At 43.5% G+C, this 27,294-nt stretch overlaps 1 protein-coding gene across 2 annotated transcripts in view; it reads right to left on the bottom strand.

Annotated features, from left to right (window-relative positions):
* ABTB1 (ankyrin repeat and BTB domain containing 1) overlaps window positions 1–23,403 on the bottom strand; it is a 50,154-nt gene extending 26,751 nt beyond the window's left edge. Inside the window, exons 1-8 of one of the 2 annotated variants that reach the window (XM_084840170.1) lie at window positions 23,173–23,403; window positions 19,180–19,242; window positions 17,455–17,510; window positions 13,929–14,073; window positions 12,931–13,090; window positions 11,074–11,119; window positions 5,535–5,651; window positions 716–831 (exon numbers count right to left, since the gene is read on the bottom strand). In XM_084840170.1, coding sequence (XP_084696296.1) covers window positions 716–831; window positions 5,535–5,651; window positions 11,074–11,119; window positions 12,931–13,090; window positions 13,929–14,073; window positions 17,455–17,510; window positions 19,180–19,242; window positions 23,173–23,228 — 759 coding nt within the window. In that variant the 5' untranslated portion in view covers window positions 23,229–23,403. The remainder of the gene's footprint in view (window positions 1–715; window positions 832–5,534; window positions 5,652–11,073; window positions 11,120–12,930; window positions 13,091–13,928; window positions 14,074–17,454; window positions 17,511–19,179; window positions 19,243–23,172) is intronic. The other variant, XM_084840171.1, reaches the window with a different exon arrangement.
* Window positions 23,404–27,294: the final 3,891 nt, after the last annotated feature.

Consider the following 27,294-nt stretch of genomic DNA (forward strand, 5'->3'; position numbering starts at 1 on the left):
CAGGAGGGTAATGAAGTAGGGGAGCATCAAAAAGCCAAAGCAAAGAGAAAGGCAAAGATCAAAGTAGTATTGGAAAACTCAAAAATAGAAATCCTTTTCATTAGAACTCAAGTGTCTTCCTAAGAAAAGAGAGTTAGAACCATGTATTCCTCTTGAAACTATGAAAGGCGTCTGGAGATATTACGAAAATCACTGTATTATCCAACCAAATTGATGTTGTCCAGCATCACTCTGAGATTCAACTCTTTTTGCTTCGGCTTACGCTTTTGATTCTCTCTCCCACTACCAATCCACATTGCAAGCTATATAGGGGAATAACAAGCTATGCATGAATGGCATAGCTGAGATACAAAAAGACAAGACACACACCCAACTAACTTATGGGGGAGGGGGCTTTCTCTCTCTCTCTCTCTCTCACACACACACACACACACACACACTTACTTTCAGGTGTGCACCTGAAGTGCAGGATAATAGTGTGTCTTTCCCACAGTAATGTGCATACATGAGTGCTAAGGGGAGATCAACAGTAGGAAGGGAAGGAAGCAGAGAAGAGCAGATGACTGGAGGACGGATGCCCTCACACCATGGGAGCTGGCAAAGCTCAACAGCAACCAAATAGCAACTGTACGGTCTAAGAAAGAGAACAAAATGGAACAAAATGCAAAGGATTCAACTGGAAGGACCAAACAAGGAATGGGGGGAAAAGTCCTACCCTGAGTTCGGCTGGCAGGGCGCAGTCTGCTAGCAGAGCCAGGTCTTCCTGCAGCCGTGAGTTACCTGGGGGCTCAATCGTCAGCACCTTCACACAGGTCCCTGGCTTGGAGGAGACTGGAAGAGGCAAAACAAAAACACAAAAATCCAAAGTATAGATCCTGAACACTCTGTGGACATCTTGGGGTAAAAGTTATCTGGGTGCTTTTTGTTTGTTTTAAATCAAGTTTTTATCACAGGGGTTGGGTATCTGGTCCCTCCCCACACTTTTTGGGACTACAACTCCCATAATCCATGACCAGTGCCCATGCTAGCTGGGGGTTGTAATCCAAAACAAATGGAGGGCACCAAGTAGCCTACCACTGTTGTATCATAAGAGGATGGCCCAAACCTTTTCTTATATGAAAATATTAGGAAGATAAATGGAGCATATTGCTGATTTTATGGGTGGGTTGATTGCTATGTGTAATACTTTCCATTATTATTACTGTTATTATTAATTACTTTTCTATACCACCCCAGAGCCGAAGCTCTCTGGGCGGTTTACAGAGCTTTAAAAAAAGCTCTAGCTACAGAAAAACAAGTAGTACAGTTTTTCCAAAAACTGATATGCAAATTTTCCATTACTGATAATCTTGCTAATTGTGTGAATGGCATCATGCCTAGTTTGGCCTTAACTTGATAACGGATTATCAGTCAGTGCCTTATTTCTATAATAACTCTTTAAGAAAAATTCCTACAACTGAAGGTTGCCCTTTACGGGGCTCTTGAGAAGGCAAAAGTAGGTAACGAGGAATCAAGCAAGCTCTAGTCATTGAATCTTTGGCCAAGTCACTCTCATGCTCTCTCATACTGCACCTCAATCTGGAAATGCTAGAACTCTGTCACAGCAAAGCAGTGAAGTACAGCAGTGTTTTGGCCAAGTCTGAGGGCAGTGAAGTCCCTGGTTCTGCTTCACGTCAGCCCTCACTAGCTGGTCCTAGACAAGGCAATCTCTCCCAGACTCAGCCCACTCTACTCTGCAGCACAGAGGATAATACAGGACTGCCTTATAGAGCGGGGGTAGGCAACTTGAAGGCCAAAACATCTGGAGGGCCACAACTCCCATGATCCCTCACGATTGGCTATGCTGGCTAGGGATGATAGGAGTTGTAAGCCAAAACATTTGGAGGGCCACAAGTCCCACGATCCCTCACGATTGGCTATGCTGGCAAGGGATGATAGGAGTTGTAAGCCAAAACATCTGGAGGGCCACAAGCTGACCACCCCATTAGAGTTTTCTAAGGCTTACAGAAGGAGTGCACGTGGAGTGCGTCAAATCCTCAAAAAGGCTAAACTAGTACAATTATTATAGTAAGCTTTTCCATGTAAGAAAAAAAAACCTGAGCCCTTCCTACTGTAAATACAACTAATAAAAACTTGAACACCTCGGATGGTGCCACTTACTCCCATCCACTCCAGAACAGATCAAATAAAGTAGATAGTTTAAGGCTAGGTAGATCCACATATAAGTTCTAAAGGAACCAAAAAAAATCCATGGTAAGCAAAAGATTGCTTCACTGTGTGAACAGGTCCATTGGAAACGGGTCCAATAAAAACACAGCAATTATATTGGGAGAGATTAGGAAAAACCTTGCACTTGCCCTAGCAATACTTGAATCTCCTAAAGGAGGCCTCTCTCACACAATTTGTGAACATTGCCTTTTCCACATTTCATGAAAAAATATATCTGGATTGGAATAGATTGATATCCTTGGGAGGTAGATGGGGTCATTTAGTGCATGTTTGGATACATACATATACACACGCGCACGCACAGCCTAAAGCTCCATTCTGTAAACTCTACCTACATATTTACAAACCACCTCAAAAACTTTTTTTTTAGATTAAAGCGGAGATCCTTGGGATTCTACAGAAGGTATTCAGCTGTTTCTACTGAAGAAGAGATTAAGTATGAATTTCAAATGTATCTGGAGAAGAATAGCGGTACGGCCAGAAGTATTGCTGCAGAATTTTGAAGCGTTATAGATCACATTCAGCAAAACTTCCTTGTCAGCTTGCTGTATAAAGAAGGGGCACCTGAACAGCTCAGTACAGTAAATGCAAGCTGCTGTGATCAATACTAATCATTAACTAGATGTATGCATTTATGATGCAGCATTGGTTCCAATTTGTGATTATTATACTGAGTTATTTGTCTACACACACACCCTTACCCTGCCAGCTTTCTGCTATCGTGACCTTTCTTTCAGGGAATGTTCTTTTAATTCCTTTGTTAACACATGCAAACCAAGTAAAAAGAATGACAGGAGAAAAAACACTGCTGTTCTGGCAAAAGCTACGATAAACTAGTTAGTACTGTAGCAGTTTAGGATGGTTCATTAGCTTACCCTTGGTATGCCAGCAAGAAAGGGAAGTTATCCCTGTGCTGGTTAACAAGTTAATACTGCGTCAGAAACAGAGATGGTTTGACAAATGTGAGTCAATGCATTTAGAACTTCTCTCCACCTCCCCAAATCTCAGATGACTCACATCGTCAGGAGACATAACTGTGCTTGACATTTTACTGATTAATACATGGGGCTGTCATCTTACCATTCCAATAAATGGTGGGCAAAAGAGGATTGCCACAGTACAACCCCCTTTCCCAAAAAACCAACTAATCCAATCAGACATGACCATGAATGGTAGCTGGCCCTGTTACAGAGATACCACAGATGTTAGTGAGCAAAGGAACCTCCACCCCAACCCCCCAAAAGCTGACAACTCCCCCGCAATGCTGTTTGACATGTGCCACCATTTAACTGAGAACAGGCTACGTAACGCCTTTCAGAAGACACGCCATTAGTGTCAGCAGATAGTGAAATTATACCTTTTGCCACTTGACACTTTGCTCCTTGAAACTTTATTCCAACATATAAAAGACTGGAGGCAGGGTGGGGAGAGAATTTACTCACACCATTTCTTCCCACTCCTTCCTTCCCACTCTGTTGAGAACACTAAAAATATGACTCTCAGAAAGTGACAAAATCACTCCTTGTTACTAGAAAGGAGATTCCATTTGGGTTATGCTGTGATACAAATCAGCAAAAGAGATAAGTAGGTAGACTAGGTTTTATGGCACAGAGGCAATACTGTGCTGTATATGAGATGTTGCAGCTCTGTCTGCATTTCTATTCATTCATGCAAAATTCACCCTTCCATTATCAATAAGGTCCCAAGCAATAAGATTCCATCATCAATAAGATCCCAAGTATGTTCCTAGATATTAAGAGAATAGCCAGTCAATTGTATTGAAAAGCATGGAGCATACACACAAATTAAATGTTTTCACCCAGAAACACAGCTAAGCCACCTTGGTGCAGGTCAGACGTCTGGATGAGCAGAAAAGCTGGGCAAGCCATTTAAAAATGTGGGCACTCAAGCAACATGTGTTTAACAGTGAAGCATATACATTCTTCTCTCTCTTAACTGATATGGCCAAGTATGGCCCCCATGCCCAATTCTTAGCCAAATCAAGACAAGACAACTCCCTGCATGCAGTTTTGGGGGGATGCATTTGATCATAAGAACATACGAAGAGCCATGCTGGATAAGACCAAGGGTCCATCTAGTCCAGCATTCTGTTCACACAGTAGCCACCCAGCTGCACACAGGAAACCTACAACAGCACATGAGTGCAACAGCACCCTCCCTCCCATGCTCTCCAGCAACTGGTGTACATAGGCATACTGCCTCTGATACCGGAGGTAGCAAATAGCCATGAGGACTAATAGCCATTGTTAGTCCCATCTTCCATGAATTTGTCCAATCCCCCTTTTAAACCCATCCAAACTGGTTGCCATCACTCCATCATGAACCAATTTAATTCCTCAAGATTAAGGAGATTAGTTGAAAGGGAGAATCAAGGGAGTCAAGTCTCTTCCAGATACTTGGAGGATATTTAAAAACCACATTAGTAGAAACTTAGGAGAAATGTGCATCACAAATTAAGAAAGGTTCAAATGAGTCCAAGAGAATGCCATCTTGCTTAATGAGCAGAGTTAAGGAAGCGAACAGCTTCCCATAAAAAGTAGATGTCCAGCTCAGATGAGGGCAAGGTGGTGCACAAACTCTGGCAAAACAAATGTAAGTTGATACGGCAAGGAGAAACACAGAGGGGAAGTTTGATCGTAGTATAAAAACTAAGCCAAAACGAAAGTGTATTTAAATACACTAGAAGCTGGAAATTCAGGAAAGCAATTGGATCACTGGATGTCAAAACAATGAAATGACAGCCGAAGAAAGGATAGAGAGATTTCAAAGAAGCTGGATAAATTCACTGTGGTGGTCTTCATTCTGGAAGATGTTAGAAAGATACCCAGACATGAAACACTATTCTGCTGGATGCAAAAAGAGAACTTTTCCTCCCTCTCAGGCAACAGTAGAACTTAAGATCACCCAATGAATTCAGGACAGACAAAAGAAAGCGCTTCTTCACACAATGCATAACCAGCGTATGGTATGGCCACAAGCCGTGGCAATAGCCAGTACCTGTCATAACTTCAGAAGAGAATTAAACAAATTTCTCTCGACTGATTTTACTACACTGATCTGTTCTATTTGTTAATTGCTTATTTGTGGGGTGTATTATGATTATAGATTCTGATTTACACTGTTAGCTACTCCAAGGACATCAGTGCAAGGGCAAGACAGAATTATCAAGTTGTTATTATTACATTTATTTCTTGCCATCTAATTCATGCAAGTCATTAAAATAAAAGCAGTGGCTGTTTTCCACTTTCATATAAACTAGTGTGGAAGTACAACTGGGAGCTTACCAAATTCATACACCTTTTTACACTTGGTTTCCAAGTCGTCAATGAGATCCTGGAGCCGACATTGTTTGGCCAATCTTTTGCAGTCGCTCACATATTCAACATCTATGTCTAAACGGCCTGGCAAAGAAAACAAAACCAATTGACCCTTTCAGTCAGTGCCTTTACTTCAGCCCCCCATTTTTCACCAAAGTGTAAAATCTAGGGATGTACGAAAGTCACTTACCTTTTTGAAGGGTGACATTCGTGGTGGGGGGGAGGCGCTCCATCCCTCCCCCCGAAATTCTCCCTGGCCGGCTCCGCTCTGCGACAACTCTGCGGAGCCGCCGGCCAGGACCACCTGCAGCCCGACATCCAGCCGCTGGGCAGCCTGCACAGGGACGTAAATGGCGGCTGCCGTAGCTGCCGCCATTTGCGTTCCCTTTTTTCCCCCCGTGATAGGCTACATAAGTATTTACATAGCCTATCACGGCAAAATACAGGGACGCAAATGGCAGCGGCTACGGCAGCCGCCATTTGCATCCCTGTGCAGGCTGCCCAGCAGCCGGATGTCTGGCTGCAGGCAGCCCCGGCCGGCGGCCCCGCGGAGTTGCCACAGAGCAGAGGCGGCCAGGGAGAATTTCGGGGGGAGGGACGGAGCGTCCCTGCATTAGGCGTGATAGGCTATGTAAGTATTTACGTAGCCTATCACAGCTATAATGAAGAAGTGAATGGCGGCCGCAGACGCGGCTGCCATTCACAAAGCAGCGCAAACAGCAACAGGTAGGTGCTCTGTTTCCCTTCACGGGCGGGGGGGGGGCAGGGGGCTTCGTTCCGCCACAGATTTCAGGGGGCCGAATGCACTGGCATTCGGCCTCACCGAGATCTGTGGCAGAATTCTCTGACAAACCTAGTAAAAAAATCCATTCTTACAAACCAAGGCTCCAGCACCACCCAGTGGGTTAAAGAAGAACTGCATCTACATTTTCTGGGACTACACATGTACATTTCGTAGAGCTGCTGATCTTGAGACATCTCTTACACGACTTTTCAAACATATAGCCTGAGAGAGTTCTGCGGTTACTATTTTGCCTTTTGTATTTTTGTTGTTTTATTATTTAAACTGTAAACCACTGTGAGTCTAGCAGCAGTATATAAATGTATTAAGTAAATACATAAAATATTGGTGCACATGATCACATATAAAAATGCCCAGAAGGGTAACCTGGGGAGTGTAATATGCAAGTCTATTTCTTCTGAGAGCAGACTGACATCCAAAATTTCTTCTAGAGGTTTAACCCACATCTACCTCTCTGTTAAAAACACATGTGTTACACTTTCTTCGTTAGAGCTTCCAGTATTTCAAGACTACAGTGTAAAACCATGTCTTAGGGCACAATCCTATGCAGTTTTAGACAGAAAAAAGTTCTACAACTTCCAGCATTCCCCAGCCAGCACTGCTGGCTGGGGAATGCTAGGAGTTGTAGGACTTTTTTTCTGTCTAAACCTGCATAGGATTGCACTCTTATAGAAGCAAAGAGAGAGGGACAATGACTCTTATAGCTAGGCTCATATGTATTCTATGTATGCAGAATATCCAGAAAGTTTGCTGAAGGCTAAGAGCCTTTGTTCTCCAACACACACACATACACACACTCCCAAGGAACATTCAGCAAAACTATCTTCTAGACAGCGCAAACCTGAATTCAGTTCCACTGAATTCAATGAGACTTACTCCCTGGTAAGTGTGCATAGGACTGCAACCTTATGTTTTCAAGGTAAAGGTTTCTGAAATAAAAAGACAAGTGTCATGCTGTTTTTAGACTTAAAAACAAAAACAAAAAATCCCTAAGCTGAAGTCCAGCTCTAACAACATACCAGGAGAGTGCCTAGGCAAAGCTGTGTCACGCATCACTAGGAGTGTCACACCCCTTAGTGCTGGCTAGGGGATGATGGGAGTTGTAGGGCTTTTTTTGTCTAAACATGCATAGAATTGTGCCCTAAGTTGATCTTTTAGAAATGCCCTTAGAAATTTGGCAGAAGGTGAGGTGAAGTTCCAAGCCATGATCAGTGGTAATATCATTGACTTGAGCAGCTTTATACCCTTCCCTCAAGGCTATTATTCCACATCACCTACTCACCCTCAGAAACTTATATCTTCCACAAGTTTAGTTGTTGCCAACAAAAAACGAAACAGCAAATTCTTACAATCTGAATTTTGAAAGGAAAATTATGCAAGGTATAAATACATCCCCTTCATGGATCACTGCCTTGTTGTGGCGAAGGGGCTTGCGTAACTCAGTGAAGCCATAAGCTATGCTGTGCAGGGCCACCCAAGACGGACAGGTCATGGCAGAGAGTTCTGACAAAATGTGGTCCACTGGAGAAGGAAATGGCAACCCACTCCAGTATTCTTGCCAAGAAAACCCCATGGAACGTATCACAAGGCTAAAAGGGATGACGCCGGAAGATGAGCCCCTCAGGTCGGAAGGTGTCCAATATGCTACTGGGGAAGAGCAGAAGGTATTTCCAAGTAGCGCCAGAAAGAGTGAAGCGGCTGGGCCAAACCCGAAAGGACACTCAGCTGTGGATGTGTCTGGTGGTGAAAAGAAAATCCAATGCTGTAAAGAACAATATTGTTTAGGAACCTGCAATGTCAGATCAATGAATCAAGGTAAGCTGGAGGTGGTCAAACATGAGATGGCAAGATTGAACATCGACATCTTGGGAATCAGCGAACTAAAATGGACAGGCATGGGCGAATTTAATTCAGGTGACTATCATATCTACTATTGTGGGCAAGAATCCCTTAGAAGAAATGGAGTAGCACTCATAGTCAACAAAAGGGTGGGAAAAGCAGTACTGGGGTACAATCTTAAAAATGATAGAATGATCTCAGTACGAATCCAAGGCAAACCATTCAACATCACAGTAATTCAAGTCTATGCCCCAACCACTGAGGCCGAAGAAGCTGAGGTTGATCGGTTCTATGAAGACCTACAACACCTTCTAGAACTAACACCAACAAAAGATGTCCTCTTCATCATAGGGGATTGGAATGCTAAAGTAGGAAGTCAAGAAATCACCGGGATAACAGGCAGGCATGGCCTTGGTGTACAAAATGAAGCAGGACAAAAGCTAATAGAGTTTTGCCAAGAGAACATGCTGATCATAGCAAACACTCTTTTCCAACAGCACAAGAGGCGACTCTACACATGGACATCACCAGATGGTCAATATCGAAATCAGATTGATTATGTCCTTTGCAGCCAAAGATGGAGAAGCTCCATACAGTCAGTAAAAACAAGACCTGGAGCTGACTGTGGCTCAGATCATGAGCTGCTTCTTGCAAAATTTCGGCTTAAATTGAAGAACGTCGGGAAAACCACTAAACCGTTCAGGTATGACCTAAATCATATCCCTGATGAATATACAGTGGAGGTGAGGAATAGATTTCAGGGATTAGACCTGATAGACAGAGTGCCTGAGGAACTATGGACGGAGGTCCGTAACATTGTTCAGGAGGAAGCAACTCAATCCATCCCAAAGAAAAAGAAATGCAAGAAAGCAAAGTGGCTGTCTGATGAGGCTTTACAAGAAGCTCACGAAAGACGGGAAGCGAAAAGCAAGGGAGAAAGGGGAAGATATACCCAACTGAATGCAGAGTTCCAGAGAATAGCAAGGAGAGACAAGAAGGCCTTCTTAAATGAACAATGCAAAGAAATCGAGGAAAACAAGATAATGGGAAAGACTAGAGATCTCTTCAAGAAAATTGGAGATCTCAAGGGAACGTTTTGTGCAAAGACGGGCATGATAAAGGACAAAGAAGGCAGGGACCTAACAGAAGCAGATGAGATTAAGAAGAGGTGGCAAGAATACACAGAAGAACTATACAGGAAAGATCTGAATGTCCCTGATAGCCATGATAGTGCGGTCACTGAACTTGAGCCGGACATCCTAGAGAGTGAAGTCAAGTGGGCCTTAGGAAGCATTAGTAACAACAAAGCTAGCGGAGATGACAGTCTTCCAGCCGAGCTATTTAAAATCCTAAAAGATGATGCTGTTAAAGTGCTGCATTCAATATGCCAACAAATCTGGAACACTCAACAGTGGCCACAAGACTGGAAAAGGTCAGTTTACATTCCAATTCCAAAGAAGGGCAATGCCAAAGAGTGTTCAAACTACCGCACAATTGCGCTCATTTCACATGCCAGCAAGGTGATGCTCAAAATCCTACAAGCTAGGCTTCAGCAGTATGTGAACCGAGAACTACCGGAAGTACAAGCTGGGTTTCGAAGAGGCAGAGGAACTAGAGATCAAATCGCCAACATTCGCTGCATCATGGAGAAAGCAAGAGAATTCCAGAAAAACGTCTATTTCTGCTTCATTGACTACGCTAAAGCCTTTGATTGTGTGGATCACAACAAACTGTGGCAAATTCTTAAAGTGATGGGAGTACCAGACCACCTTACCTGTCTCCTGAGAAACCTGTACAAGGGTCAAGAAGCAACAGTAAGAACCAAACATGGAACAACCGATTGGTTCAAAATTGGGAAAGGAGTACGACAAGGCTGCATATTGTCACTCTGCTTATTTAACTTATATGCAGAGTACATCATGAGAAATGCCGGGTTGGATGAATCAGAGGTCGGAATTAAGATTGCTGGGAGAATTATCAACAACCTCTGATATGCAGACGATACCACCCTAATGGCAGAAAGCGAAGAGGATCTCAAGAGCCTCTTGTTGAGGGTGAAAGAGGAGAGTGCAAAAGCTGGTTTGAAACTCAACATTAAAAAAATGAAGATCATGGCATCTGGCCCCATCACTTCCTGGCATATAGAAGGGGAAGAAATGGAAGCAGTGGCAGATTTTACTTTCTTGGGCTCCAAGATCACCGCAGACGGTGACTGTAGCCATGAAATTAAAAGACGCTTGCTCCTTGGGAGGAAAGCTATGGCCAACCTAGACAGCATAGTAAGAAGCAGAGACATCACCTTGCCGACAAAGGTCCGTCTAATCAAAGCTATGGTTTTCCCAGTAGTAATGTATGGCTGTGAGAGCTGGACTATAAGGAAGGCTGAGCGCCGAAGAATTGATGCTTTCGAACTGTGGTGCTGGAGAAGACTCTTACGAGTGCCCTGGACTGCAAGGAGGTCAAATCAGTCCATCCTCAAGGAAATCAACCCTGAGTGCTCATTGGAAGGACAGATAATGAAGCTGAAGCTCCAATATTTTGGCCACCTAATGCGAAGAGAAAACTCCCTGGAAAAGACCCTGATGCTGGGAAAGACTGAAGGCAAAAGGAGAAGGGGACGGCAGAGGATGAGCTGGCTAGATAGCATCACGGATGCAATGAATATGAACTTGAGCATGCTCTGGGAGAGAGCGCAGGACAGGAAGGCCTGGCGTGCTATGGTCCATGGGGTCACGAAGAGTCGGACACGACTGAACGACTGAACAACAACAACAAATAAATACATATGCAAAATGTATTTCTAGTGAGGATATAAACCCCCAAAGTAGCAACTATTGTTTTATCACAGCACATGACCAGATTTACCTGTATAGAGATACTGCAGAAGGGAGCCAAAGGCCGCTGGATTGATCTGTACAAAAAATGGAAGTAGTTATTTATAGAGATTGCACAATGCCATAGTTTGAAACAAACACCAATATTACTGAGATCTAAACTAGAAGGTAAAGGGTGCCTAGGCCAGCCTTCCCCAACCTGATGCCCTCCAGGTGTGTTGAACTACAAGTCCCAGCATTCCCAGCCAGCATGTCCAATGGGTTGATTCAGTATTGGGTTAGTTGATTCAGTATTCATCCCAAGTCAGTGTTCCAGATCAAAGTCCCAAGCGTTAATCAAAGGAAGAGTATGTTTTAAAGAAGCTGAGGCAGCTTTGGTGATAATGTCAGGCTTAGTATCTATGCAAGATGGTGGTAGAATGGACTGCACCATTCATAGTGTAGGTAGAGGAATCATACTTTTTGAGTATTCCAAATGTAAAAATTATCTACATGTAGAAAACTAGCATAGCACTGAGAATGCTAGCCTAGAACATCTCCCCCTGATGTGCTAGTTTTACTCCAGGGAGTTTTTTTTTAATGGCACTCACACGTGTAGTCTCAAGTGCATTGTATCACCTCCAGATTCCATCTACCACCTTATTCGGCTGCATATGCAGAGCAGGCCCTACCACCTGAAACCTTAAGCAAGCATATAAGTTAAGCATAAGACACCTGTACATTGGAAAAGGATTATGTATGGTGTTCCTGCTTTCAACAGGTTACCTTTTAAAAGGGTGAGACAATCTGCATTTCTGTTTAGAAACGGTACTGAATTTTTAAAAGAAATAATGCAACTGAAGTGAGTTGGTAACGCAGGTACACTTTACTATATTTGGTGTGTCCAATCGACTGGATTGTAATTTTGCTATACAGTATGGATGGCTTTTCCTAACCAGGAAGAGAACTCGTGGTTTATTTTTAGATTGTGAACTGTGGGTTGTTCATGGTGTTTGTTATCGCGGCTGAGTTCAGACAACACAACGACCCACAGTTCAACAACAACCCACACTCAACCCATATTCAACCTTGAGTGTGAGTTATCATGTTGTTATTGTGCTGAACCCAATCGCTGACACAATACAGACCAACAGATAGCACCGATAAAAAGTGACATCTTTATGACATCTTTAACCGTTATGCAGGTAACAGCTGTCACTTCCTTGTATTATCAACCATGATGGCTGCTCTGGAACTTTGGATGGACAGTGTACAGCGTTTTTCTTAAATATGTCTTTTATGATTCCACGAAAGTACTTTTGTATGAGGCAGCACAATTTTTTATCCTTAGCACTTGGGATGAAGAGTTTTAAGTCATGAATCACAAAGACAAATTGTTATGAGGATCAAAGGCTCTCTCAGTACATCATGTGTCTATGCCGTTCCATCAAATCTGCTTCTAAAGGAACTGGCTTCATGTAACAAAGGCTATCAGCGAAAGAATCTGCTCTAGTAATTTCCTTCTAACTTCACTTTTGTTTAAGAAAACAAATATATAAACAGAAACTAACGTCATGTTTGCAATATCTGTTCTTTCCAAGGATCAGCTTCACATGACATTCATTCCAACGCTGATCAGGTCTGCGCACACTCCATTGCATTTGTTTTCAGGCCATGCTAACTCTTCCTTCACTTACATTGCAGACAGACGTGGGTGAAAGAGCAACCATGGGACAACTGCAGCAGCCTGCATACTGCCAAAAGTGATGTCAGTATGGCTTTCCGCCGTACCCTATTGTTTCGGCTCTTTGTGGCACAACTTCTTGGCCATTAGCTTCTGGCTAATGGCAGCTACAGAAACCCCAACAGCAGACAAAATGTCAGAAAAAACAACCATAGGTCTCCTCACCAGTGGATGCTTCAGTGCTATGACATTCTTCCCCTTCCACTTGGTCTCAAACATTTCTGCAAAATATGCACTTCGGGCACCAAGTACACAGCGATGAGCACAGAAAGACTTCCCATGGACAATAAAGACAATGTCACTTTGGTAACCCTGTTCTAGAAGCCTGTAAGGAAAATGAGAAAAAAAGAAATCTGTTGCATGCTTAGTCAGAAGATTGTGGAGAAAAACTGGACTGGGGCAGAGAGAGAGAGAGAGAGTGTGTGTTACACACTAGGAGGACTCAACACAAACAAGCGTCTTGTTCTTTCAAAGGAATAACATTGGGGTTCTAAAATAATATTGCTAATACTGAATATTCATGTATTTTGAGGAATCCTATTTTGTTTCTGCCATTCATGCTGATGGCTACAATTTTTACTGTGGATGGAGCGTATGAGAAGGCTGGGGGAGTTAAGCACCTTTAAGGAAACCTTCAGATTCTTATGTACTAACAGGAGCTTTGCAGACTTGTCATAGCAAGCTTCACCGAGACAAGATCATAATATGTCTTTTAAACAACCTCAAATAAAAATGTATTTAGTTAAATTTTTCTAAGCCATCCTTCATTCAATGGATTCCAGGGCAGTTTATAATAGACACACATCATTTTAACACAAATACAATAACATATCCTTCATAACAGCTACAGACTGAATGGCAGCAAAAGTCTACTTGAATTGGTCTCAGAAGCAAATAGGCAGCCAATATATCTCTTTCAAAATTGGAGTAATATGACTCCACCTGGTTGAACCAGCTAAAATCCTTGCAGCCACATTCTGCGCTAATTGAAGCGTTTGTCGTCTCTCAGGGCAGCCCCACATATTACACATTACAGTAATCCAGGCAAGACATCACTTGTCCCAGGCAATGGCATGGCAGATCAATGGACATGGTCAAGTACGCCAATGCTCATGAGCCCCTAATGAAGAAAATCATTCTGCCGACACCAAGATACATCTCACCGCTGAAGGAAGACATCATAGTAGTCCCTCTTCATGCACTTTGCTGTGATCTGCTTGTACTCCTTCAACACCCGCCGGATAGCATCACTCAAGGCCCCATATAAACAACGCTCCCCATCAAAGGTGTTTGCTTCACATTTTGCACCTGTAAATAGGACCAGTATTTATGATTTGCCATGTTATATGTACCTTATAAAAACATATCTATACAAATGCACTGAGCAGAGGGTTGGACTTGATGGTCTTATAGGCCCCTTCCAACCCTAGTAGTCTATGATTCTATGAACTGAGCTATGTAGGTGATATTTATTCTATGCAAATAAAATTGAACTAAAAACCTCCCCCAACCCCAACAAAGATTCAGACCTCACTGCAAGCATTTTTGTATGTTCTTCAGGTCTGAAGCACAACTCATGAAGTAAAATTAAACCTTGACCATAATAACCAGTGTCTTCAATTATTGTCTGGTATAACTGCAAGGTCGCTCAATTAACCAAAATTGCTGGATGAATGGTACCATCAGCTTCAATCAATTCTACAATACTTTCCAGAAAAAGGTTCCTGCTACACTCATAAAGAAAGGGATCTGTTTTAAAGTACACTACAAATATTGTATTAAAATACAGGTTAGAATATGCTTGTAAAATCCCCAGTAAAATGAAAACAAGTATCTGAAACGGAGTGGTAGGAAATGGTTATACCCTTTGGGCCCTTAGAAATACTACCTGAAGCTGCCCTGGATTTCTTAACCCATGGATCATTGCATTCTGGATTGTCGTAATGTGCAAACCCAGCCACGCTAACAAACCATGGTTTGTTAACAACGATCAACCCAGAAAGAGAACCCATGGCTTATTGTTGGGTTGTGTACTCTGGGTTGTTTAAACCAAGGGTTGTTGTTACGTGAGAACCCAGAATAGCCGGTTGTTCCTGCCAAGCGACACTGGCAGCGCATAGGAGTGGTAAAAAACAAAACAAAAAACCCAGCCACGCTTCTATGCTAGTACCTCAGAGCTGCAAAGAAATCTGAGATACAGGGTAGGGAGCAGGCAAAGGAGGAGGAAAACAATCTAGGGGCTGAGAAAACAAATCATTGTTTGTTCAATCATCTGCCACACAAACCCTAGGCAGGGCGTTAAACCCTGTGTTAACTATGAGTTAAATAAGCCATGCGTGCCACCAGTTAAATAAGCATTATGTGTGAACCAGGTCTAAATCACCTTACATAAAGAACACCAGAGATTTAGGAAAGAAAGTAATTTGACTGTGTGATCACATAGAGTTAGGAATAACTATAGTAAGTTGTCCCAATTCAATATAATCCTCTGTTGACAGCACTGGACAGAGTACCTCCATTTCTAATGGAGTCAGGATGGATGTAGCTACTGTTCACTGACATTTCCAAAAAGCAGCAAAACATCTAAGGGCGCAATCCTATGTCCCCTAGACATTGTCCGAGGGGCCACAGGATACTGGGGATTGCCCCCTCCAAGGACAGAGCAAGCACTCCAGCCTCGGAAGAGGGAGTCAGAGGTACCCCGTTGCAGTCGAGGCGGAAAGAACTGTGCCGGCTCTCCTCTGAGGCTGGAAAATCAACTGGGGGGGAGGGGTGTTCTGGTGGGAAAGGATGGGAAGAGACCAGAGAGGGCAGATATGAGTTATCCTGGGCGTCCTTCCCTCCCACTTCTAAGCACGGTTGCTAAAAAGCCGGTATAGCAAGATATGCAGGGTGGGAGAACAAGGAGGCAAAGATCACCACTCCTCCAGCCCTGCATTGGAAGATCGGAAGCCTCAGAGTTCAAGGGGTTCCGATCATTAAGGGCACAATTGATAGGATTGCCTCCTAAAATATGTACTGTCGATTCCAGACATTGGCAAATCATCTCAGATATGCATTCTTCCACTAGGACAACCTGAATCTGCTTTATATTCTATATGAGGAATCCAACTCGGTCCTCCTGGTCTAAAATTCTATCTTCCTAGATCACACTGGGTCACTGGAATAATTTTTCCAGGTAAGAAAACAGTCAAGGTATATTCAGTCATGGATTTAGCAAAAGCTATGCTCACTGAATTCAACACTACACTTCAAAGGCGAGATTTGTTTTTCGTATCCCAGGAAGAACTACAATTTTTTACATCTGCCTATTAGTATGTCATCTAATATCGCATCAGAAACAATGTTCTGCTTTTTATTTCTCCGACTGCAATGTTATGCTCTTTGTACATGTTAAATAATAAACTTAACCATGATTAAACAAACAGGGGTGGTGGTAAGGGAGAAGGGTTCTACAAAGCTTCTCATCCCATATTAACGTCTTTGTCCTTTCAGCCAAGTTACTAAGGGTGCAATCCTATGGGAACAGGTGGCTGCCTCCAAACTCACAGACGACCGCCTATCCAATGCAGGGCAGGAGAAGCGCAGAGGGGATTGGCCCCTCCGTGCTTCAGCCACCCTGCATTTGTGGCTAGACAGCTGATTTCAGCTGTCTAGCTGTGGGAAGGCGGAGCGGGGAAAGCAGCTGCTGGACAACACACAGGATGTGTTATACTGGCATTTCCGCCTTCCCCGCCCCAGAACACTCGTCAGAACACCCCATTTTCGCCGCTCCACGCTCCTCTTCCGAGCGCAGGGCCGTTCCGAGCTGCCTGCAAGGGCAGCACGGGGGGTGGGGGCGGTTGGTTCTCTGGGAACCGACCTCAGAGCATGGGCTCCGAGGTCAGTTCCCAGAAGCTGACATATCCTATGGCTGTCTAGCCACTGATTAGCAGCCATAGCATTGCTCCCTAAGAAACAGTACAATAATCGTCTAGAGGAACTGAGTGCTTAAAAATTGGATGTTTGGTACCCTAGATGCTTATAGCTTGGTAGCCTAGACAGATCTCTAAGACAAAGCAACTACTAAGAGCTTCTACTACTCACTCAATAAAATGGTGGCATATTTGTTTCAGGGTGGATATATTTCTAATGGTAACAATGGAGCAACTAGACCTCGACCTAGTCCAGTTTATCCATGAACTTCTGGGGTGCTGTGATAAGAAGACAGGCAGAAATGCTCTAAAAGACCCCAGGCCTGTTATGTGCATCAATCATGAATCCTATTTGACATTTAGTGATTTCTTAAACTGAAAATTAGGCACTTACTTTTAGGTCCATTTTATGGCACAAAATGCTATCAAGCAGACTAGATTAAAAACAAATAGCAGTTCTTAGGACTAGCTAACATCCAGTTCCAATATTGCTCTAGGACTAACATCACAGCCTTCTGAAAAACCTAGTCCTGACTCCTGCATTAACACTACTACCACAAGAGTTCCTTGCAAAAAAAATTCAAGCTGTTGGACCACCATAACCAACAGATTCCACTCCCAACAGAACTATGTAGTCTTCCATCACAGCAGGATTATAAATTGGCTTTATTACAATATAGTTTCATAGAGACAATTTTAGAGACACACAGATAACCACATATATTGGACAGACAGTCTCCAGGCGAAAGAAGATATCCATCAACCTCTCTCTTACCATTGGCTAGAAGGTACTGTACAAGCTCTTCATGTCCACAGAGACAAGCATAATACCTGTTAAGAAGAGCAAGGAGGTCAAAAACATACCCTTAGAAATGACCATTTTACTGAATGATTGAATGTATTGTGGTCCCGTGGTCCCCAAGAGTCCACCCACAGCACCAACTCTGCAATGTAATGGAGATCCTAGAATCACATGAGTTATTAATTCCTTGTAAGATATTGATCCAGTGCTTTCAACAATGAGAAAGCCCAGACAAATACCAGGAAAACAACATTTTTCCAAGTCTTCACATCTTTATTCTCATTCTGTCTTTCTGTTGTAACAAGGGGCCAAAAGGCCTCTTTCCAACTCTCTTTTCTAGGAACTACAGAGCAGCCCAAGTATGCATTTTTGTATACTGCAAGTAGAAAAGAACGCCAGAGAAAAATCAGAGAAAGGCACCTGGCAAAGTACTTTGAAGTTGGTCTGCAAAATACCTGACTGGGGTTTATCACCGAGTATTTACTGCTGCATCTCCTTACATCTTTTAAAAGCATGAATAGACCATGTAAAAGATTCAAGCAGCCAAACAAAGATTATGTTTCAATGCAGCTTTGCTCTAGGCTTACGCCAAATCCATGGACATTTAGTTCTAATTTTTATTTTCCTGTATTACACTGCTGTGCAGTTTAGTTGTCTTTATATATAAATGGCAGTTACTGGGTTCTAGCACAATCTAGGGTGACCACAAAAGAGAACTAAGATCTTGAAGATAGAGCTGCCTTTGTTTTTAATGGCACCCACTGCGTTCTATGGAAGACTGTAAATAGGATGATATTTGGGAAACAATTGGGGAAAGACGGGAGGGTGAAAGATGGCACTGAAAAGACAGCCAGGTGATTGCCATCAGCCTCCCTGGGGAAAGCAATCCACATCTGGGGTGCCACAATGATAAAGGCCCTTTTCCCAGTCTCTACCCACCTCACTTCAGAAGGCAAGGTAACCCAGAGGAAGGCCTCCAATAATGACCTCAGTATATTTGGGAAGTTCATGCAGGAGGAGGTAGCCCTCCAAGTACACAGGTGATAAGGTTTTTTAGGGTTTTAAAGGCAAAAGGCAAAACCCACCACCCCGAATTTTGCCAGTTAATAGAGTGGTAGCCGGTACAATTGTTTAGAGACTGACGTCACTGTGCAATATCCCAAGGACACACTGTGCAACTCGAGAGAGACCCCTATGCTATCCTGCCTGTTAAGGCAGGCATTTTCCTTCAGAGGTAGTGTATTTCTGAACAACATACGTATGCTGGGGCCAAACAAACAGTCAGGGCCATTGTAAGCTTCTCAGAAGCATCTTTCTTGCTGACCACTTTTTGAAACAGAATGTTAGACTAGATGGACCTTTGGCCCAATCCAGCAGGGCTCTTCTGGACATGCTATTAAAGTGGTTGCCACACATTACTCCAAAAGTGGTGGTAGGGACTCCATTGCCACCCAGAAGGTTCGTTCAGATGAGGAAAATTATTTCCATTAGAAGAGCGGCTAGTCAACAACAGACAGCATGGGCCACCTGTGTTATCTGGGAGAGACTACTGACAGCAGCATGTAAGAGCATGATACAAGAATTTTTAAAAACCCAGTAAGATGGGAAAATGCTGCAACACCTGAAAGAAGGTGGTGTTTCTAAAAATCCTGTATGAGTTACCAAACAACATGCATAGTGCAAGACCAAAGCACTCACAAAGGGGTACTGTCCCATTTATCTCGGACATTGATTTCAACATCTCTCTGTTCAAGAAGGTATCTGAAAGAGAAACAAAGGGACAGCAACACTTAAGAATTCATCCAGCCCACTTCAATCATAGATTCAGCACCCATTTTTCTTTTCTTTTTTTTTAAAGAAGTGTTCCCACCAACAGTGTCCCACTCAAGCTTGGGAGTACCCATGCAAAAGACAAGTGGGACACCATCAGAATTATTCCTCTCCTGTTATACTAATTCCCTTCCCTCTTCTCCAAAAATAATACAATAAATGAATCCTCTTCATTGGATGTTTTAGTTTGGGCACTTCCTTCTCTCCACTACTACAACAAACATCTTCCCTTATTTTTTTTTTTAAGTAAGACACAAACAAAACCCCTCAGAAGTCCATCTCTACATCAAGGTTAACACCATCAATTATATGGGGACCAATACTGTACATATAGATTATTACGAGCATAATATGAAAGGAAAAATACAGGCTTTATTTCTATTTTGTTGACTGGGAACAAAAGAAAGGGAGCCAGGATGGTGTAATGCTTTGAGTTCTGGACCAGGTCTGGGATTAAGCACACTGAGGACACTCACTCTCTCTCAGCCTAATCCACCTCATAGGAAAGTTCAAGGATAAAATGTGCCCCCCCTGGGGGGGGGGACACACAGACCCTGAGCTCCTGGGAGGAAGAGTGGAATATCAATGACGTTTAGGAACCGTAAGCAAAATCAGCTATGGTAAAAACCAGGAGAAACACTGGCTGGTGTCTGAGGGTAGACTATTACTATAGTTCTTTGTTTTATTTATGAGTTGCCCCATAGCTGAAGCTCTATGGAAGACACATATAATAAAAAACACAGTAACATCAATAACATCACTTAAAAACAAACAAGCAAAAACAATAGTATTTTTAAAACAAAAGATAAAGATCAAAGCAGCACAGAGAAAGTAAATTTTAAAACACAGCTTTAAAACATACAATTAGAAGGGAAAAAGGTAGCAAGCCAAAAATGTGAAAGGCCTGAGCAAGTAAAAAGGTCTTTGCCTGGTGCCAAAAAGTCAATGAAGCTGGTATGAGGCAGTTTTTTCAAGTGAGGATGTTCCAAAATTTGGGGGCCACCAAAGAAAAGGCCTTCACCAGATCTCAGTATGTGGAGGCATTCCAAGAAGGGCCTCAGATGTGTATTTCTGCAAGTAAATTGGATTATGGCTGAAAAGGATGCACGGTTTTTGCTAGTTCTAAAGAATGATATTGAAATTAGTTATGTCAGTTTTGGTTATTGCTATTATGTACTTCACAATGAATTTGAAATGTTATGATGTGATCGGTATTAGTTTAGTGATCGATACTGCTTAGCATGCAATGAATCTGTAATGTTATAATGGTGTTATGAAATGACAGTTCATAGTAGATGGCTCTTACAGTGCTGATACATATTTACTCTTGCTTTTATGAATTGCTGTAATATCAGCTGTTATTGGTTTGTTTTTGTAAATATGTTTTGACATGTGATGGCGGTGTTGTATTCTTCTTTCTTCTGTTGTGAACCACATTGGGCACATTCATGGGGAAAAGCGGCATACAAATTAAAGATAACAGCAACATGAAGCTAAAGTAATGATGTCTTCTTCAAACTGAGGTGAAATAGTTTTATAAATTCTTAAAAGAACATTTGTCCTTCTATATGGCTGTTCTTTCATGTTCTGGTTCTCTGAGGATATCTGAAGTTGTCAGCTGTTTCAGGATATGAAATGAAGCTGAGCTGATAGCCATAAAGAGGCAGAAGTTGTTTTCTTTTTAAAAACATTGCAAGAACATGGGACCTCTCCATTACAGACATGAAGAAACATGGTAACAGTCATATTATTAACAAACCATAGGGGCTTTGGGAGGAAAAGTTGGCAAACGTGGGCAAGCAAAAGCAGAAGTAAACAAAATGAAAATATCATTGCCTTTTCTATCATCTAAGATTGAGATATTAAACTAATATATTTGAGATGTCTGTTACTGTCTAATAGATCCTTCATGTTTTGTATTAAAAGCACTGTATTACTAGTTTTTGATTGTGAAAATGTTCTGTGTACTTATAGAAGTAAAAACTCCAAGGATTTTGTTTCAAGAAGGAAGCATAATGCCATCTTGTAAATAAGCCCACAAACAGAGGGACAGAGAGCTCTGCTGGTCCTCCAGCAGCCCACTGCATTTCTCTGAGTGCGGAGCGGAGTACTTCTTTCATCTGGCAGCCTGCTTGGTTTCAATACTAGGCACAAAGGAGCACTCTGGTCCTCTTCTGCCAGTCTGCTCACTCACCTGTATGGAATTCTATGCATTCGCCAGTATGCAGTCCTCTGGTGCATATTGCTACCAGACAAGTACTTAAATACAAGGCTAGCGTAACATCTTCTCAAGTAGAGAAATACTCAGGAAAAAGTATAAACCACAGGGATTAACTAAGAACTGTGAAACAGACATATACCCCAATAAAATGTCTTGGGGGAACTCTGAAAAAAAATTTGCTTCCCAACTCTTTCCCTGACGCAAGCCCTTTCTCTACCACATCTCCAATCCTTGCTTGCTCCCTGCTCTCCTTGTCTCTCCAGGCCTTTCTCCCTCCAAAATATCCCAGGCTGTGCCCTGTACCCTTTCCCTCTACTCTGTTTATACCTCCATAACTCCAGCATGCATGCACCCAGCTCATACAAGCCTTCCAATATTTTATTTTGTATTGTTTGAGCATTACAGTTGAGCATTTTATTTGAGAGGCTGTTTCATTTAATAGCTTGTTCTCTTTAAAAATCTACTTCATGCTAAATGTGATAAGAGAGTGTGATTCCCCCCCCAAGACCACAAACCTACATACTTTCCCCATATATTATTCAGTTTTATTTCCCTCCCAAGATTACTTCTAAAACTAGAGTACTGAAGAACAGTTGGCATTCTTCCAGCAACACATAAATTTGAGAAGGCATGTTCCAATATTAGGTAGATATTCAGTACACAGAAACAACTAGGACACACACTGAAAAGCAGTTCAGTTCTATCACGGACTTAAATTTCCATCACTGTGGCTTGAACCAAGACAATGGGTTGTTAACCCACTACAGATGTTAGCTAGCTTATCAATGTGAGGATGCTAGTGCTATCATCAACACTATTTTCTGAACAGTCATTAAAAGTTTTATATACTTTTAAGCTTTAACATAATGGTCAGAGTCTGTACTTTTTGAATGCCATTTCCCTGTAACTTCACTGGTTACAATCCATACACGCATATGTACGTCTGCCCAATGAGGATAACTTTGTGCATGTGATGAAGTAGACACTAGTCCACAAAAGCTTATGGCCTTATGCTATAATACGTTTGTTAGGGTGCTTCCTAGTACTGCTAAAAGGCTGTGCATCTATTCGTCTTTTCCTCTTTAATAGATTTTCTGTGGAAAGAATACAGTCAGAAGCCGTGGGAAAACACAAGAGTTGTTTTTCCCTTTATGCCTAAACGTGTGGGGTAGTGGTGTGGTTATGGAAAACACTTTGTACATGCCTAGAGCAGTCTTGCCCATCTCATTTTCATACGTGCCAAAAACATTTCAGATTGTTGCCCAGTTCTACCGCGTAAACCACTTCGAGAACTTTTGGTTGTTGAAAAGTAGCATGCAACTGTTCGAGAGAAATTATAAAATGGGAGCTCTGAGGGTTAAAACCCAGGGGTTGTATTAACCCCCGCTCAAGCCCCCACCTCTTCCAATCAGTTACTTTCCAAACGGTGGTTGTTGCTGTTCAGTCGGCAAGTCGCGTCCGACTCTTCGTGACCCCACGGGCCACGGCACGCCAGGCCTTACGCTCCCTGGCCAGTCTGTGCGCGCCTGCCCAGAGCCCGACCCCACTTTCAACTCGGGACAGGGCCGCGCCCCTGCTCGGGGCCCCGAATCCCGCCTCCACCCCCGCCCCGTAACTTTCAGCCTGGGCCCGGGCCTCACCGCACTCGGCAAACATCGCCCTTCTTGCAGCTGGCGAAGAGGTCGCTGGTGTCCATGGCCCGGCGGCGGAAGGCGCCGCATTGACGCGGCCTGGGGGGGCGAGCGAGCAAGGTTAGCGGGCCGAGGCTGGGAAGGGCAGCCCGGGAGAGTCGGCGTCGGATGTGAACACAGCGGCGGCGGAGGGGCTGGTACCGCGGAGGCCGGCCCCGCTCTCGCCGGCCCCGCCGCCCCGCCCTTGCTGGCCGCACGGCGGCGAACAGGCCCGCCCCCGTCGCCGCCTTCTCGGCCGCGCCTGCGCTGGCGGGAGCGCTCTCGGGCTGACGGGGGGAGGCGGCGGGGCTGGCCTATGTCGCCCGCGGGCCGGCGTCGTGGCCGCCCAGCAGCGCCGCGCCACGCCGGGCCATGGGCGGCCTGGCCAGATGCGGCAGCTCCGCGCGGGGGTCCTGGAGCGGGCTCCTCTTCCCCACGCCCCGTTCGCACGAGGGGGGCGCGCGCCGGTTTGTTAACCCGCCCGAAGTGCCGCTCCGGGTCCCAGAATCACGAGCGTCCCCGCGCTCTGCGCCCACGGATGGGCTAAGGCTGGAGCTCGCTCTTGCAAAGGGCACGTGCCGGAGGCTCTCCAAGCCGCCTGGAAGCCTTTCCCTGTGCCCCGGAAGCCTGAATCCGAGGATCCTGGTTACCATTCGTGCGGGCGCGTAATAAGAAGCGAGAGGGTCCTCGACTGACAATGGGGGACGGTGTAAAAACTGGAACGGAACCAGCCGGAGCGGCCCTTTCATTAAAAAGCAAACACACACCATGCCCAACACTAGAGCGTGTGCTAAGAGACCGCTCAGAACAATAATTGAGGACAGAAACCCTCGCAATATTTTTATTATTATTATTATTATTATTATTATTATTATCCCCTTAATGCCAGAACTCATCCGGAACAGAACAGAATGGCCCAGAACGACCATTTCTAAATGAACCAAATTCACCAGTCACGCCTAACTACATGGGGTGGATGCAGTAAGCCACACACGTCCAGAAAAACAACGTTCAGCGGCCCCTTCATTAAAAAACAAACACCATGCCGAACGCTAGAGCGTGTGCTAAGAGACCCTTCAGAACAATAGTTTAGGACAGAAACCCTCACAATATTAGATTATTATTATTATTATTATTAGAATCAGAATAGTAGGTTGGAAGGGGCCTATAAGACCATCAACTCCAGCCCCTTGCTCAATGCAGGAATCCGAAACAGAGCATCCCTGACAGATGGCTGTCCAGCCCTGTCTTGAATGCCTCCATTGTGGGAGAGCCCACTATCTCCCAAGGTCATTGGTTCCATTACCGTGTTGCTCTAACAGTCAGGAAGTTTCTCCTGATGTTCAGCCGGAATCTGGCTTCCTGTAATTTGAGCCCATTATTCTGTGTCCTGCATTCTGGGATGATCGAGAAGAGATCCTGGCCTTCCTCTTTGACAACCTTTCAAGGACTTGAAGAGCGCTCTCATATCTCCCCTCAGTCTTCTTGAAGCTAAACATGCCCAGTTCTTTCAGTCTCTCTTCATAGGGCTTTGTTTCCAGTCCCCTGATCATCTTTGTTACCCTCCTCTGAACCCTCTCCAGCTTGTTTGCATCCTTCTTAAAGTGTGGTGCCTAGAACTGGACACAGTACTCCAGATGAGGCCTAACCAGTGCTGAGTAGAGGGGAACTTGTGCTTCCTGGGATTTGGAAACTATGCTTCTCTTAATGCAGCCAAAAGTAGTGTTTGCCTTTTTTGTAGCCACATCACATTGTTGGCTCATATTCAGCTTGTGATCGACAACAATTCCTTCTCGCTTGTAGTACTTGTTGAGGCACGTATCAGCCATCTCGTAACTGTGACTTTGGTTTCTTTTTCCTAGGTGCAGAACTTGGCATTTATCCCTGTTAAATTTCATTCTGTTATTTTCTGCCCAGCACTCCAGTCTATCAAGATCACTTTGAATTTTGTTTCTGTCTTCCAAGGTATTAGCTATCCCACCCAATTTTGTGTCATCTGCAAATTTGATCAGCATTCCCTGCATCTCCTCCTCCAAGTCATTAATAAAAATGTTGAAGAGCACTGGGCCCAGGACTTATGGGAGTTCTGCTTAACCTCCATTTCTTTTGACTACTTTTAGTATCTGTAGTGTGCCATGTGCCATTGGCATAGTTCATTTGTCATTCTCTACTATGTTAATGTGGGGTGAAGAGAATTCACTTTTTTTAGCCTGGTCTGGGAGATGGGATGGCCTTTCCTTTTTGAGAAGATAACTCTCTACCCAAAATTCGCCAATTAAATCTGAGTACATAATTTATTCTAGACATTTGTATATCAAGCTTTTTGATATGTATACCTTACACAATATTTTTTGCTCATTAATTGATAAGCAAAAACTTTAAGTACATTTTTGACCTGGAATATTACAGTCTCCTGCCTGTTCATTGCTCAAATAATCTTTGGGCCCAAGTGATAGGCCTTTTAATCAGCATTTTCTCTTTGGATACCATCCAGGTCAACCTGACCATTATTTTTATGCCAGTTACCCAGAATTCATTATGAATCTGCTTGTGAACCTGTACCTTCTTTTTAACACATGTTAATACAATACTTTGTACTTATTTACATTTTCAAATCCTTAGTTATTTATCATTAATATTTAGCATTTGCATTTCATAATAAGACATCATACAAAACAGGTGGATTAGCATTTTTTCAATAGTCTTCCCAGCATGTCCAATAAAGCAAAGTCAGCTGTTTCCTAAAATCCATGACAAGGGGCCATCAAGTCCAACCCCCTGCTCAGTGTAGGAACGCAGTTTAAAGCATCTCTGACAGATGGCTGCTTGATGTCTCTGCATGAATATATCCAGTGATGTAGAGCCCACCACTTCCCTAGGCAGTTAGTTCTGCTGCCTGACTGCTCTAGCCATTAGGATGTTTTTCCTGATGTTCAAATCAAAATCTGCCTTCCTGCAACTTAAGCCCATTAGACTGTGTCCTACAGTCTTGGATGACAGAGAACAGTTTATGTCCCTCTTCAGTGTGATAACCCTTTAGGTACTTGGAAAGTGCTATCGTATCCCCTCTCCGTCTTCTCTTCTCAAGGCTAAACATGCCCAGTTCCTTCAATCTTTCCTCGTAGGACTGAATTTCTAGTCCAAGATCATCTTTGTTGCCCTACGCTGAACTAGTTCCAGTTCAGGGTGGCCCATGACATTTTGCTCCTTTTGGCAAAGGACCAAATGATGCCCCCTTGCCATTCCAAGCAGAGAAGCCAATGGGACTGGCAGTTGAATCTTACTTCAACACTGCTGATGGGACAGTGTTTTCCATTGTATCTGAAGGCAGAAGGGTAGTTTAGGTGGTACAGGGTAGGCATAATGGCATACACAGCTCTTTCCACCAACACCTTGCTGTTGCTGTCCACCCCCCACCCCCCAGCATCTGCTGCCTGAGGTCACCACCACAGTCTGCCTACGAGCTGGGCTGGCCCTGGAATATTTACTCTCTGTCTACCTACCAAACATTCATTTGGGTTTTTCTTTTTCATCTCATGAAAATAACCTACTTTCCCCATCAACTTCCAGACCTTTCTTATGGACAGTTCAGAGCCCTTTGTTGTCTCAAAACAGGAAGCCATGTGGTATATGTAGTGTAGAGAGCCAGTGTGGTATAGTGGTCAGAATGTTGGACTGGGACTCAGGAGATCTAAGTTCTGGTCCCGACTCAGCCATGAAGCTCACTGGGTGACTTTGGTTCAGTCACTGACACTCAGCCTAACCTACCTCACAGAGTTGTTGTGAGGATAAAATGGAGAGGAAGACGACCGTGTAAACTCCCTTGGGATTCTTGAAAGAGGAGAAAAGGTGGGACATAAATGTAATAATAAATAAAATAATAAAAATGTGTCCTGTTTTGTGTGTATGAGATTTCCTTGATTCTGTTATTTTTAATTAATTTTGCCCCATCACTGTGCATGGTGCTTTACAGAGAACAAGAGGACAGGTCCTTGGCCAAGGGTGTTACAGTCTAAAATTGTAATACCCTGTTGCGGAATGCACTTTCCAGAGAGGCTTGCTTGGCACCTATGTTGTGGTCATTTCTGTGCT

Source organism: Heloderma suspectum, chromosome 2 (assembly GCF_057233095.1).
Source record: "Heloderma suspectum isolate Gila_16-S chromosome 2, 16-S_ref, whole genome shotgun sequence".
Lineage (NCBI taxonomy): Eukaryota > Metazoa > Chordata > Lepidosauria > Squamata > Helodermatidae > Heloderma > Heloderma suspectum.